General features: G+C 43.9%; 1 protein-coding gene across 3 annotated transcripts in view; it reads left to right on the top strand.

Annotated features, from left to right (window-relative positions):
- Positions 1 to 697: 697 nt before the first annotated feature.
- Positions 698 to 13737, top strand: part of MLXIP (MLX interacting protein) — a 63037-nt gene continuing 49997 nt past the window's right edge. For all 3 annotated transcript variants that reach the window (XM_024196207.1, XM_024196206.1, XM_024196208.3), the window contains exon 1: positions 698 to 1088. In XM_024196207.1, coding sequence (XP_024051975.1) covers positions 724 to 1088 — 365 coding nt within the window. In that variant the 5' untranslated portion in view covers positions 698 to 723. The remainder of the gene's footprint in view (positions 1089 to 13737) is intronic.

Raw genomic sequence — 13737 nt, 5'->3', positions numbered from 1 at the left:
ATGGGACCCTGATCCTTGATTGTGGTTCCCAAATGTGACCATAATGTAATGAGTAGGAGCATTGTCTGCATGTGTGTGTGGCGGGTGTTCTTTGGAGGTGCTGGGTGATTCTGGTCTAGGTATTGGAGGGGATGTGAGAAGGTGCCAGGGGGATTATAGTGTAGATAGGTGGATGGGTGTTTAGGGAATTGTAGTGGCTGTATGGTAGCAGGGAGGGGCACCAAGGCCTGCAGGGGGAAGGGTTGGTTTGGGTGGATTACAGTGCAGGAATTAAGGAAAGGCTTTACCAGTGCAAGGGGGGGTTTGGGGAAGCCCATGGAAGAGTGTGTGTGGAGCATGCATTGCAGGGGTGGGGTTGAAGTTCAGGGGAGATGCAGTGCTGAGGAAGGTGGGGTGTAAGGGTGGTTGGTGGGGTGCAGGGAGGTTGGGAATTGGGGAAGAGAGGGGGAGGGGCCTAGAGGCTAGGGTGCACTGCCAGGGGAGCACGGGTAGGGGCGTTGGGGTGGCTGCCTGGCCTCCCTCAGACAGGTGCCAGTCCTGGACCAGGGCTTCCCGCCCCGCCACCAGCTGTCGCTGACCCTGCCCCTGCGCGGGCCGGCGGGGCGCGGGCCCCGGCTCCTTTAAGGGGCGGCGCCAGGCCGGGGGCGTTGCCAGACGGGGGTGGGGCGGCGGCCAGGAGTCGGGAGGGGGCCGCGGCCGCAGCAGGAGCGGGAGGCTCGGGCCATGGCCGCCGACGTGTTCATGCGGCCGGGCCGCCTCCCCGGGGCGGCGGGGCCCGTGTCGCGGCGGGCGGAGCCGGACGAGGACTCCTCGGACACGGACGAGGGGGGCTCCCCGGCGGGGCGGCGGCCCGGGCCGCGGCGGGGGCAGCCCGCGGGGCCCCAGATCATCCACTCGGGCCACTTCATGGTCTCGTCGCCGCACAGCGAGCACCCGCCCAAGAAGGGCTACGACTTCGACACGGTCAACGAGCAGACGTGCCAGACCTACCGCTTCGGGGCGGCGCGGGGCGGCGGCGGGGCCGGGGGGCGCCTCAGCATCGACGCCTCCCTCACCAGGCTCTTCGAGTGCATGAGCCTGGCCTACAGGTGCGGGGGGACCCGCGGGGGATGCTGGGGGGCCCGCGGGGGTAATGCTGGGGGGGGGGTCTTGGGCCACTGGGGGCCCCCTGAGGGAGAGTGTCTGGGGCAACAGGAAGCGCCAAGAGGCTGGGGAGCTGGGGTGGGGTTATGGATGTCTAGGACAACAGGGGGCTCCCTGTGGGGGTTGTGTGCCTGAAGAGGTTGGTTGATGGTCCAGGATGTTGGGCTGAGGGTATCTGGGGGCACGGGGGGCTCCAGGGCAGCTAATGAGATTTGGGGTGGGCTGGGGGTACTCAGGGGACCGCAGTGGTACATTGTAGCATTAGTTCAAAGGGGGAACCCATTAAAACCTGGGCATGGGGGAGTTGTAGGGGAAGTTGGGTGAGGGGGGATCAGTGTCGGACTAGGGGGAGACAGGGGTATAAAGGGGCTGGCGTGGTTGAGCAGTCGTGTGTCTGTCATCAGTTCTTCCAGTTATGATCTTGCAGAGACTTGGGGAGGGAACAGGGGAAAGCATGAGAACCTGTTAGGGAACATGGATCATCCTCTGGAGGTGGGAGGGGATGCAGAGGGGTGAGCGATGACATTAGGTGGGCTAACAGGAATTTGGAGAAGAGGGTACAACAACATGGTGTGAGGCAGGAACTGGTAACATAACACAGACACATGTACTGTACAAGACTGACTATACACTTGCACAAGTGCTCTGGATAGGAAAACTCCCCCTGCAGTATGTTTAAGGTGGATGGATAGCTATGCCCAGTAATGTCAAATAGCTACCTACTACATGATCCCTGGTCCCAGATATGGCCATATACTGTTCCAGAAGGCATCAATGTCAGACTCCACATGAGGAATGGTTTAAAGAGAGAGGGTGGGAGAAGGGTGGAGTAAACCTCAAATGTTTTAGCTGAGTAGTCTGGAACCTCAGTTTTTCCATGTAGAGGAAAGTGTCCATCCGTCCCCACCAGGCCAATAGGGAGGCCACACCCCCTTGCTTCCACATCTCTGGAAAAGCCAGCTGAAAGGGGATTTAGCAGCCTCTGAGTTCCTGGCCTTCTAGGAGTACTTGTGGCACCTTAGAGACTAACAAAGGTGCCACAAGTACTCCTGTTCTTTTTGCGGATACAGACTAACACGGCTGCTACTCTGAGGTCCTGGCCTTCTAGGGCTAGGCAGCAGAGAATCTAGGGCTCTGGCCCTGCAGCAGGGCAGAGCACCAAGTGGCTAGGGGCTCTGACCCTCTGGCAGGGCAGAGCACCAAATGGTCTCTCACCTGACATCCTAACTCAGGCAGACAGCAGAAAACATTAGCCTCTTGGCCCAAGGTGGGTAGGCAGCATTCCCAGGGTGGGGTGGCTGCAGGAAGGATAAGGGGACCTGGGCCCACCCTACTCCACCAGGTCCCAGCCCAGAGCCCTGACAGTGACCAATCTCTGCCACTGGGTCAGCAGGGATCCCACCAAGACACACAAACCAGTACTTTGGCACTACAACCAGACTATTGTCTGGTGTTCCAGGGCTACTTCTTATAACCCACTGACTGGGTACCTTCATTCTATGAGTGTCCTCTTATCTCCTCAGGGTATACAGCTAGCAACAGTCCCAGCAGCTCCTCAGCATCCCTAGCAATCCCTTCAAGTCCTCTGTGCTGTAGAGGTCCCACTTAGGCACAAACCCCAGTGGGGAGCATCTATCTCCCTCACCAGCTCCAGGCCAACTGAGCTGCAGGGCCTACCTTTTATACTTCCTGTCTGCCCCTCTGCGTTGGGCGTGGCTGGCCTGGCTCTGCCCACCAGGGAGCACATGGTGGTTTCTCCCCCTCAGGTCCAGAGGAAGGCCATGTCTCCTCCCTATACTCCACATTTGATATAAATAAACTACAGAAGCAGAGAAAGGGGGCTTGGGGGAGAGAGGTAAATGCAGGTTTAAAAACTGGTGACTTGCATAGTAATTTTAGTATATTTAAGACAGAAGGTACCAGTGGGGCCTAAAACAGTTCTGAAATGACTTAACCTAGGGAGTGACTGGCCTTAAAAATCCCTTCCAAAGCTATAATTGTCAGGCTGCATTGTGACAGACATCAAAAAAAGGACCGTTACTGCGCTATCTCATAAGCTCTGGTGACAATCGCTTTTGTGGTGTGATGGAAAATATAGTAATGTTGGAGCAGAACCTGTGGGGGGAGCATATGAACAGTAAAGCTTTTTCTTTTACTTTCAGTATTTATTTACTTTCTGTTTTGTTTGTTGTATCTAAATTACTTTTGTTTAAATGAAACAGCAAAACTTTAAAGTATCTGTAGAAAATTTTGGGGACTTGGCATTATAGAGGCAAAGCTTGTATCCCTGTATGTTATTAAAGTTCTGGACAAAGAGAGATCTTCATTGCATTCTAATATGGGTTGCAAATGGAACAAGTAGGGTTAGCTTCAGTATATGATGAGAATTAAAAATAAAAGGACTTGATTCTGAGAGAATCCGAGCTCTTCCTGCCTCCGTAGACTTCAGTGGAAGTTGCAGATGATCAATACCTCTTGGGATTGGGCCCAAAGTTAGCAGCAACAATTAACGGCAAAGCCAAATAATTTGTAAAGGACAGAATAAAAGTTTCTACCTCTTTTTCTTTTCCTGTTCCATAAGAAAAGTAGCCAGCTATTTGTTTGCTTTTTTCGCTTGCAAGTACAAGAAATGATTAGTCAGCATCTTTCATTATTTTACAGTAACACTTTAACTTTGTTCCGGTGATTTCAGTTTGTTGGTAGTACTTCCTGAATTTATTTAGACATGCTACTAGAACCTCAGTCTTGCCTTCCACCTTTTTAGTAAGATATTATGCTAACGCTTATCGCCCGTGTCTGTAGTCTTCCACATTGGAGACAGGGACATAAGGTAATCATGCTGTGGAGTAGAAATGTGTTTTTGAGAAGATGCATGTCTGCTTGAAGCTTTTGGCTCTTCAGATGCCACTGGGAATGTTTAAGGGAGAAAGTCAATTTGGATTCACGTTTTTAGATTTTGATTAAAAGGAGGGGTGGGAAATTCTTCAAAACATATACATTAAAATGTTTTTAATTTAAAGGGAACATGTTAACTTGAAATCTAGTAAAATAAAGAAAATGAATTTCACCTATTCCTGACGTGCCCTGCCATTTTTTGTGGTTTTACAGCCACCTTTTTATATTTTAATTTATATATTTTAAAAATGTTCTTTTCAGGTGTTGCTATGTAAAAGACTCATAAAGTAAAGGGGAAACTGACTATGCATGAGAAATAGTGTAACTGGCTAGACATACAATTTTGTGACGTAGGCAGTGCAATGAAATGGACTCCTTTCTTTTGATTACCTTAACGATTGTTAATAGGTAAATAATTTCCATGAAGAAGAGTGAATTGTAAATTGCCTGTCTATAAATGTTGTGAACTCAGAGGAGAGTTTTGTGCTAATGCATGAGAACCAGAATATAAAACTAACCAGTCTGCTTTCACTGTCCCAACTAAGAGAAATGCAAAAAGTAAATCATCAGCATAAAGTTGTTAAAGTAATCTAGATTTAAATATTTTTCACTTTTTACTCTGTTCAGTTATATATATATTTTTAAATTTACCATTGTATTATTAAGATTTTGAAAATCGGTGATCATATTTAGTGAGGGAGCAATTCTGTGGTGGTAATTTGTGCTTATTGAAAATAGCCAATTGTCATACAAACACTAAATCGTGTGTGTGTGTATATTTTTTAGCAAATGTCATTGTTCTGATATTCTGGCCCTATGTATTGGGAGGAGAATATGTCAAGAGACAGAAAATACCTTTTCAGTAGATTCCAGTTAAAAATTAAAGCTAGTTAAAGCTTCAGCAGCGCTTTAACATGGCTTGTGTAGTTGCGGCAGAGTGCTGGAAGCTCTCCCAGTGCTCTAAAAAACCCACCTCCACGAGGGGCATAGCTCCCAGCGTTGGGAGCATGGTCCACTGTCTACACTGGCGCTTTACAGTGTTGAAACTTGCTGTGCTCAGGGGGGTGTTGTTTTGTTTTCCCCTGAGCGAGAAAGTTGCAGCGCTGTAAAGTGCCAGTGTAGACAAGCCCTAAGATGTTCTGACTCTCAAGGCTGGTTAATTCCACCTGATGAAGTTCCCTGCACAGATTTCAGATAATAGACTAAGCCTTTCCATCGTCACCTTTTAATTAGCACAACAAACTGATCACAAAGTTTGTGCCTTTTAAACAGGATTTTTTTTTTTTTTTAAGCCTGGCTTTAGGTGAATGTCTAGTGAACATGGTGCATGTAAAATTAGTAAAACTGAGTGCCTGATCACCAGCTGAAGAATGATTGATTAAGCCTGGAGACTGAACTACCCCCACTTATCCTTTGAAGTTGTCTCTACATCCTTATCTGCTCTAGGGATGCTCAAGACACACTGATACAGTAGACTTCATTCTCAAGCCAAGCACCTGCACTGTCAGGAAATCCAGGACTGCTGAGTAGTAGTAGTTATTTTTAACTCAGAAAATTAAACAGAAAAAAATTGATGTTGTTTATGGAAAATATCTGATGTTTGTGTTCTGCAGAGTCAGCAACACTAACCATGTTCCCAGAGTTGGGCAAACATGGCCTATGCAGATGAAAAAACAAGGAAGTCACCATGACAAAATTGTGTTTTTATTTATTTGAGACTCCTCACTTGTGCCTGGGTGACTTGGAGGCTTAAGATGAGCTATTCAAGACCTCAAGAGACACTAAATTATATACTATTTTACAGCTTTACCAGTCTGCTAGAAAACCAGGATTTAATCACGTGGGGAAAGCCTGGACAAAGAAGTGCATCTTCCCCATAATTCTAAAAGTGTCCAGGTTTGTGCTGGGTCATATTTTCTGCAGGGAATGGATTCCAAATCAAACTTCTAATTTTGTCTCCTACATTAAAGTGTGTGCATCATTGCTTTGTGCTGTTTAAACAGCTGCCACGTTTCACGTGAGGAAACCTGAAGGGGAGAGAAGTGATTGCTTTTCTTTCTTCTGTGAACAGAACAGGCTTTTAGCTTAGTTAAACTTATTTTTCAGTTGCATTGCAATAATTTAAATCATTGCTCTTTTAAAAAATCATGTCAAATCAACTGCTTTACAGGGGAAAGTGTGACAAGAACACACATTCTGATATGCAGTTTAGTGGATCAGAAACTTTTACAAATATGTTACCTGTAAACAGTGAAGCAGACTACAGCTATCACGTGTCTTGTACTGTACACTTTATCTGAATGTCACCTTCTACCATCATGAGATTGATTGGGAACAGTACCTCGCTTAAGGTTGCTAAAAGGGCTGTAGATGCTTTCTTCTGTAGCCCTTTGCCTCAGCCCTCTAAAATTCAAAGTGTAATTAAAGTTAAATTTTAATTTATGCAGTTTTGTACTGCTTCTCCCCCCTCCCCCATTTTAGAACTATTTAAGCAATATTCTTTAGCAAAAATAGCACAGGATTTTGGATTGTATTTAGGATGTTCCTAGCCACAACATGAGTCACCGGGATTAGGTACTGGGACAAAGGACTCTTCTCCCTTCTTTGACTGTGGGCTTGATTGGGTAGGAATGTACCTTCCATGTCCATTGACTTCAGTGAGAGTTTAGGGTGTGCCTCCCTTTGCAGGATCAGGCCCCACTGCCTGCGAAAGTGGAAAGGGAAGTGCATGCAGTAGAAAGTTCTGATATAAGGAATTTGCAGAGGGCAGTGGGGAGGATTTATTGCATTAATCAAAGTATAGTGATGTTAGAGAGCTGCATGTGGAAAGTTTTACCTTGTAAACGGTGGAGTATAGCTTGTTGAAGGTTCAAACCCAGGAATTCACACTTAGAAATGGAGACATTTATCTACATTCTGTACACTACAAATGAACTCCATACTTACCAGGCCAAGTGCAGCATCTCCCTTACAAATAATATAAGACAAAGCTCTGCTATAGGTGCCTTAAGACATAATCTATGTTTCCCAGAGCAAATACTCTCTTGTAAGTAATTTGTGCATTTGGCAGGATTCATTAGCATCCGGCCTCAACCTTCTCTTGGGCAGAGGAAGTGCGCCATAGCAGACTTAGGAAATAGTGGAAAAGCTGCGATTGTGTGAAAGAAATATTGAGAGGTGTTAGACGGTATTCATTGCATATTTTTTTCTTTGTACACAAAAATTGGTGGTTTTATAATTTTCCTTTTCTGTTCACTGGTCGCTTCGATCTCAGTGCCACTGACAGTCTTCTCAGAACTAAAAGACAAAGGTACTAAAGTGTTTGAAAGCTGCGTAAGTGTACTGCAGGTTTTTATTTGTTTTCTTTCGGTCTGGGCAGAAAACCCTTAAAATTATTATAAAAATTGTATTATAAAGACAAACAGTTGTCTCCAAGGAAATAAAATTGGCTCTTTGTATTCCAGTCAACAGAAGCATCTTAATTTTTGAAATGCAAACTAGAGTTTTATGGTATTGTCAGAGTTTCTAGGGAATTAAAATTTGGAAACTCTTAAGGAAAATATAGGCTTTCAGATATCACTTCTGATAGGTTTGCTACTGGAAAGGCTTTGTGTTGAAGCAGGGACTCTGAACGTAGGACTTTCAGTAACTCCTTTGGTGCTCAAAATGGAAGTTGTGTGATTATTTCTTTTATTAAATATTTTTCAGAGTGGTTCATACGTGCTAAGGCCAGAAAGGGTCATTGTGATAATCTGTCTGACTTCCTGTATAGCGCATACCATGGAACTCCCCAAAATAACTACTGGAGCACATCTTTTAGAAAAACATCTAATCTAAAACACTCTTCAAGGATTCAATGTATAACAGAAGTAAATGTTTAGTTACTGAGGGTCATCTAATCAGTAATGATCAGAAATGGGGCTGGTAATTTAATATGTAGTCTTCAGAACTTATTTAAACATGAAGGTAATGTGCTCAAGTCATTCAAATAGAAGACTGGGAGCCAGGTCTCTTGTGTTGTATTTCTGGCTCTGCTAATGACTTGCTATATGACCTTAGACAGTCATTTAACCGCTATCTGCCTCAGTTTCCCTATCTGTAAAATTATTATAATATTGGCTGATTCATGGGGTGTTGTGAAGCTGTTTTGCTCTACTTGGGCCTGCCAGCTAATCATAGGGAAAACATCCACTTCTTCATTCACATTTTCAGAGCAGCCAAAGCGCTCATTTTCAGCATTCATCAATCTAAATATAGCTAGGTGTTCATAGTTGTCTGCCCTTTGTTTGTGTATACTGTATATCTTAAGGGTAATCAATAAATGCTCGGTTTCAGAGTAGCAGCCGTGTTAGTCTGTATCCGCAAAAAGAACAGGAGTACTTGTGGCACCTTAGGCCTGGTCTACACTAACCCCCCAAGTCGAAGTAAGGTACGCAACTTCAGCTACGTGAATAACGTAGCTGAAGTCGACATACCTTACTTCGAACTTACCGCGGTCCACACGCGGCAGGCAGGCTCCCCCGTCGACTCCGCGGTACTCCTCTCGTTGAGCTGGAGTACCGCAGTCGACGGCGAGCACTTCCTGGTTCGATTTATCGCGTCCAGACCAGACGCGATAAATCGAACCAGGAAGTTCGATTTCCAGCTGCCGAACTAGCGGCTAAGTATAGACCAGCCCTTAGAGACTAACAAATTTATTAGAGCATAAGCTTTCGTGGGCTACAACCCACTTCTTCGGATGCATATAGAGTGAAACATATATAAACAATAAATGCTCTTTTTCTCATTCTGAGTCCATTTTATTAATAGTAGCAGTACAAATAGAGCTTGGCTGAGAATTTTGGCTGCGTGGACAGAAAAGAACGGCGGGAGTTTAGAGATGTTATATAAGAAAGAGGCTGATTATGTGGGTCTGATGAGGGGATTGATGAAAGATGACTGTTAGTTTATGGACCTGAGTGACAAGGAGGATAGTGGTGGTGGTCAGTAATAGAGAAAGCAGTAGAGGAGGGACTTTGGAGGGGTAAGATAAGTGCTCAAAGAAAAGATCTGAACTGTGAGTTCCAATAAATGTTAACCTTTGTAGCTGATCAAACAAGACAAACACAAATTACTCCCTAATAAAACCTCACCAGTGTTTTAATAATGACGATAAACATAATACTGAACACTTTTTTCAGGGGCGCTGCTCTGTACACAGCTTTTCACACTAGGTTTGTGGGTTTTTTTTTTTTTAAACGTTCGCAGCAAACAGTGACATCCCAGCTTGCTGCATTTATTTATCAAGATTTTGACAGCTTGCCTCTTTCAACACCAGCAAAACACTCTCCAGAAGTCAGACCCCAAAGGATCCGGAAGGCTTAGCGAGAAGAGGCTTAGTTGAAGTACCAAGAGAAGGCACCCACTCCTGTGTTTAAATTGATATGTTTTAAAGAGTAATCCTCTTTGAAGTAAGGGATTGCTCTGCTTTGGGACTGCTGTGGGAAAAATGTAATGTCTGGCTACTACCGTGTTAATTCCTGAGGCTAGGTCTACACTACAGCGGGGGGTCGACCTAAGATACGCAACTTCAGCTACGTGAATAGCGTAGCTGAAGTGGCGTATTTTAGGTCGACTTACCTGTCTATGAGGACGGCGGCAAGTCGACCGCTGCCGCGCCGCCGTCGACTCCACTACCGCCTCTTGCCGCAGTGGATTTCCGGAGTCGACGGCAAAGCCATCAGGGATCGATTTTATCGCGTCTTCACTAGACGCGATAAGTCGATCCCCGATAGACCGATTGCTACCCGCCGATCTGGCGGGTAGTGAAGACGTGCCCTCAGTCAGAGATCTGCAGGTGGCAGAGGAAGGAGACATTCTGGAGATTCTAGAAAACTGTTGACCTTAGAACAAAGGGGGACCCTGTTACTCATGGAGAAGCTTATATTTTCTGCCTGCTAGGCTCTGGGATCTCTACATTTGACAGAGCATTGTTGCCACAATGGCCATCTCCTACTTAAGCTGTCAGAAACTGAATTTCCATGTGATGCATGACTCCTTTCTTAAAGAGAAATTTGTTACAAATGTTAGGATGTGACTCCAGTTCAGCAAGTGTCTGTGCCAGTCAAGAAACCTGTTTTACTGTGTAAGTACAAATGATCTGGATGTTTGCATGCTCTTCTCTCCTTGCTTTATGTGCTGCTGGTGAATGTATTCTCTTTATAGTAAATGTTTCGTTTTGCGATTACAATTCTGTAATGCAATGGTCTGTCAAAGGAGGATTCATATCTCCATTGATTTGATTCAGTAAGCACATCACTCTAGTATCAAAAAGAAGCAGCGCCTCAATGAGATTGTATTGTACATTTTAAACACCACACATTCTTAGAATTTTCTAAGACACAAATAGAAATGCAAAAGAGAAAATACTGGCAGAGGGGTCTGTTGATTGGAACAGGAGCCTGGGACCCAGAACAACTACTTTCTCTTTCTACCTCTGCCGTGGACCCTATTACATTATTTTAGTCAAGTCTTTTAGCCACTTTAAATCTCCATTTCCTATGTGTAAAATGGGACAATAAAACCTTACTTCACAGAGATTTTTGGAAGCTTGTTCATTAAGCATTTTGAGGTCCCCAGATGAGACTCTTTGGATAAAAGGCACTGGAGAAATTCAAAGTCTCTCTCAAAGTCTCTGGAGATATCAAAGCATTTTATAAATAAGCCCCATAACTCCCCTGTAAAATAGATTTTGTTACCCCATTTATGGAAATCTTTGTGTGGAAAATAGATTAAATGTCACCCGGTGAGTCAGTGGCAGAATCAGAAACAGCAATCCAAATTGAGGCTTGGGATTCCAGAGTATTCTAAGCACTATACCGCAGACTCTCGACTACACAAACCTGACTTTTGGTCTTATTGAAATTAATGGAAATTTTTCTTTAGTGAAGAGTGCTGAATAATCAGTGCCCTTAATCCTTGTCCATGGAGGGCAGTGAGTTTGTATAAATTCAAGCCACTGACGAGGCAGAGAACCAGTGACACAAAATAGAAGTTTTAATTTTAGTGTATGCATGTTTTAGTTGGTGCAACTTATAATATTCCTGACACTTCAACACATTTTCCCTCTACAATCAAAAGTAACATCCTCCCACACAGAATAGAGATATCTAAAATTAAGAGCAAGGATTGCCATTGGAAGGGGCTGGAGATACAGATTTGAGTTAATAACAAGATGTGCCATGCCAAGTGTGCTCTCAGTCCCCTGCTGTTTTAAGTTTTCATCTCCTAATTGCATATTGAGCAGATGGGGTTTAGTCTGTTCTCTGCTGAATGACTCCTGTAGGGAGGATGCATCTCATTGTCATTTTCTTTAGTTTCTGATTATCATTATTGGTGTTTCCTCCCCACTCTCTGAGCCCCTGTCAGGTCTATGAGGGAGTGGTTGGAGTAGGGGTCTAAAACATGAGCCTTCTAGGTTCTATGTCTATCTTTGGCACTCATTCAGTATGACTCATCTGTAATACCTGTACAGTAACCTTCACAATGTCTTCTAAGTAGGTTAGAATTAATGTTTATAAAGTGTTTTGAGATTCTCAGATAAAAGATGCTATAGCAGATCAAGCCCATCCACATAATACAGACACTTCTATTTGTGAATATATATACACATAAACATAATTAGTTGGGATGTCAAGTTATGCCCACTTGACATGAAACACCTCTCTTGGTTGATAAATTATTCTAATTGCAAATTATGAGACAAGGTAGTTGATACAGTTGAATGTTAATTTAAGAAAATCTGTTGGTTTTTTTTAAACAGTAATTAGAAGTAGAAGTGTGCTGTTTTTAAACATGATCACTATTAATGAACATATAGCCTCTCATATCCCTATTCAGTGGTGTCGTTTGGCATCATTTTTTAAAATGGGTGCTGTATAATAATTATTATGTCGTCTGAACTTAAGACTAATTTTGGCTCTGACGCTGATCCTGGGGCAAATAATTTAACATTTTTGTCTCAGCTTCCCTAGTGAAAAACACCTTCCAGTGAAGATATAAGAATTGCTTAGTTAATGTTTAAGGGCTTTAAAGTTTTAAACTGCTGTATAGTGATTAGTATTGTTAGTGAACCAAAAATACTCAGTGAGGCCCTCCGTAGTGTGCCTTTCCCTGTTTTTTTTTTTTTTTTTCTTCTGATAACCATTTAAATTATTCAGGGTAGGATAATAATACTTTGCACTTGTGAAGCACATTTCTGAGAATCTTGAGTGTTTTACAAGCTTTAATTAATGTTCACATCTCTCCCGGGGAGGTGGATAAAGTGTAAATGTTGGGAAACTGAGACACAGAGCAGTGAAGTGACTTGCCTGTGGTTACTTGGAGGGTTGAGGGCAGATACAGAAATGGAACCTGGATCTTCTACTTCCCAATTGTGTGCTCTCCACAGCATTAGGCACTGCACTAACACAATAAGGCCTTGGCTACACTGGCGCTGTACAGCGCTGCAACTTGCTGCGCTCAGGAGTGTGAAAACGCCCTCCCCCCTCCCGAGCACAGCGAGTGCAGTGCTGTAAAGCGTGTAATCAGAGAGCTCTCGCAGCGCTGGCGGCACGACTACACTCGCACTTCACAGCAGCGCTGTGAATTCTCAAGTTTAGCCAAGGCCTAAGAGACAGTCCCACAGCTTCCTGATCTGTCCCCAGTGGTTGGGTGAAACACTTTTTGCTTGACTAAAATTAAATAACGGTCGGAATGGCTGCATTTTTTAACTTTATTGGCGTCTTTTCTTCCCTGAAATTGTTCTATTTGCAAGTATCTTGCTGCATGCTGGGAGAAATGCAGCATGTGGGGTCTGAATTGCTCTTGGTGTTTATCTGTAGTTTATACACCACCAGAGCAAACAAAGCATAACTTTACAGTGAAGCAAATACATGCTCTGTGTGCTGCTGTCTCTAGTTGCAGATAAACCAAAGAGTGAAAGGTTTCCCATGCATACTGGCAAATAAGCAGAAAAATTGAGGCCAAAATTGCAGGAATGCTTTTTGGGAGATCTTGTATAGGGGAGTTAAGAGGAGGAAGAAAGGCGCCCAGTTCCATTTCAGTTCAAGGAGCCAGGTCTCCAGGCTCAGATTCAAGAAGTTTACCCAGTGAAAAAAGCTCTTGTACTGTACTACCTAAGAGAATCTCATTTGTTTCTTATCAGCTGCTCATTATAACTTCCGCTTCTGCTAGGCTAGATCTGCAGCACGCACTGAGAAGGCTTTCTTTCATCTTGAGTCAGGAAATGGGAAGGGTCCTCTTATTTTTGTTTGTTTAGATGGGAAATTAATCGGGTCTGCTAGTACTAGATTTGGCTCATGAGTTTATACAGTTATTGTACAGTGTTGAGCATCAGGGTTGACTTGTGGGGAGTCCAACTAGCCTTGTTCTTGCCTAAGAGATTCACCCTTGAGAAACATAATGCTGTTATTGGTTTTGGAAGTGACACAGAAGTCGCTTTGTTTCAGGATGGATAAAAATCAATGATTTAAAAAAATAAAAATCTGAATTTTTTATTTAAATTGGATTTTTTTGATAAAATGCTTTTTGAGGAAAAAACCTGTCTAAAGATACATTATAGCTCAAAGATATCTCATAATGGAATAGGGATTATAAATTCTAATTCTATAGTTGTGACGATGCGGTTCTGGCGGAACCCAACTGAGAGTGCCAACTCAG

The sequence above is a fragment of the Terrapene carolina genome, unplaced genomic scaffold (assembly GCF_002925995.2).
Source record: "Terrapene carolina triunguis isolate 2854851 unplaced genomic scaffold, T_m_triunguis-2.0 Scaffold234, whole genome shotgun sequence".
In the NCBI taxonomy this organism is placed as follows: domain Eukaryota; kingdom Metazoa; phylum Chordata; order Testudines; family Emydidae; genus Terrapene; species Terrapene triunguis.
Note: the sequence above shows the minus strand (reverse complement) of the source record. Positions and strands in the feature narration are given on the sequence as shown.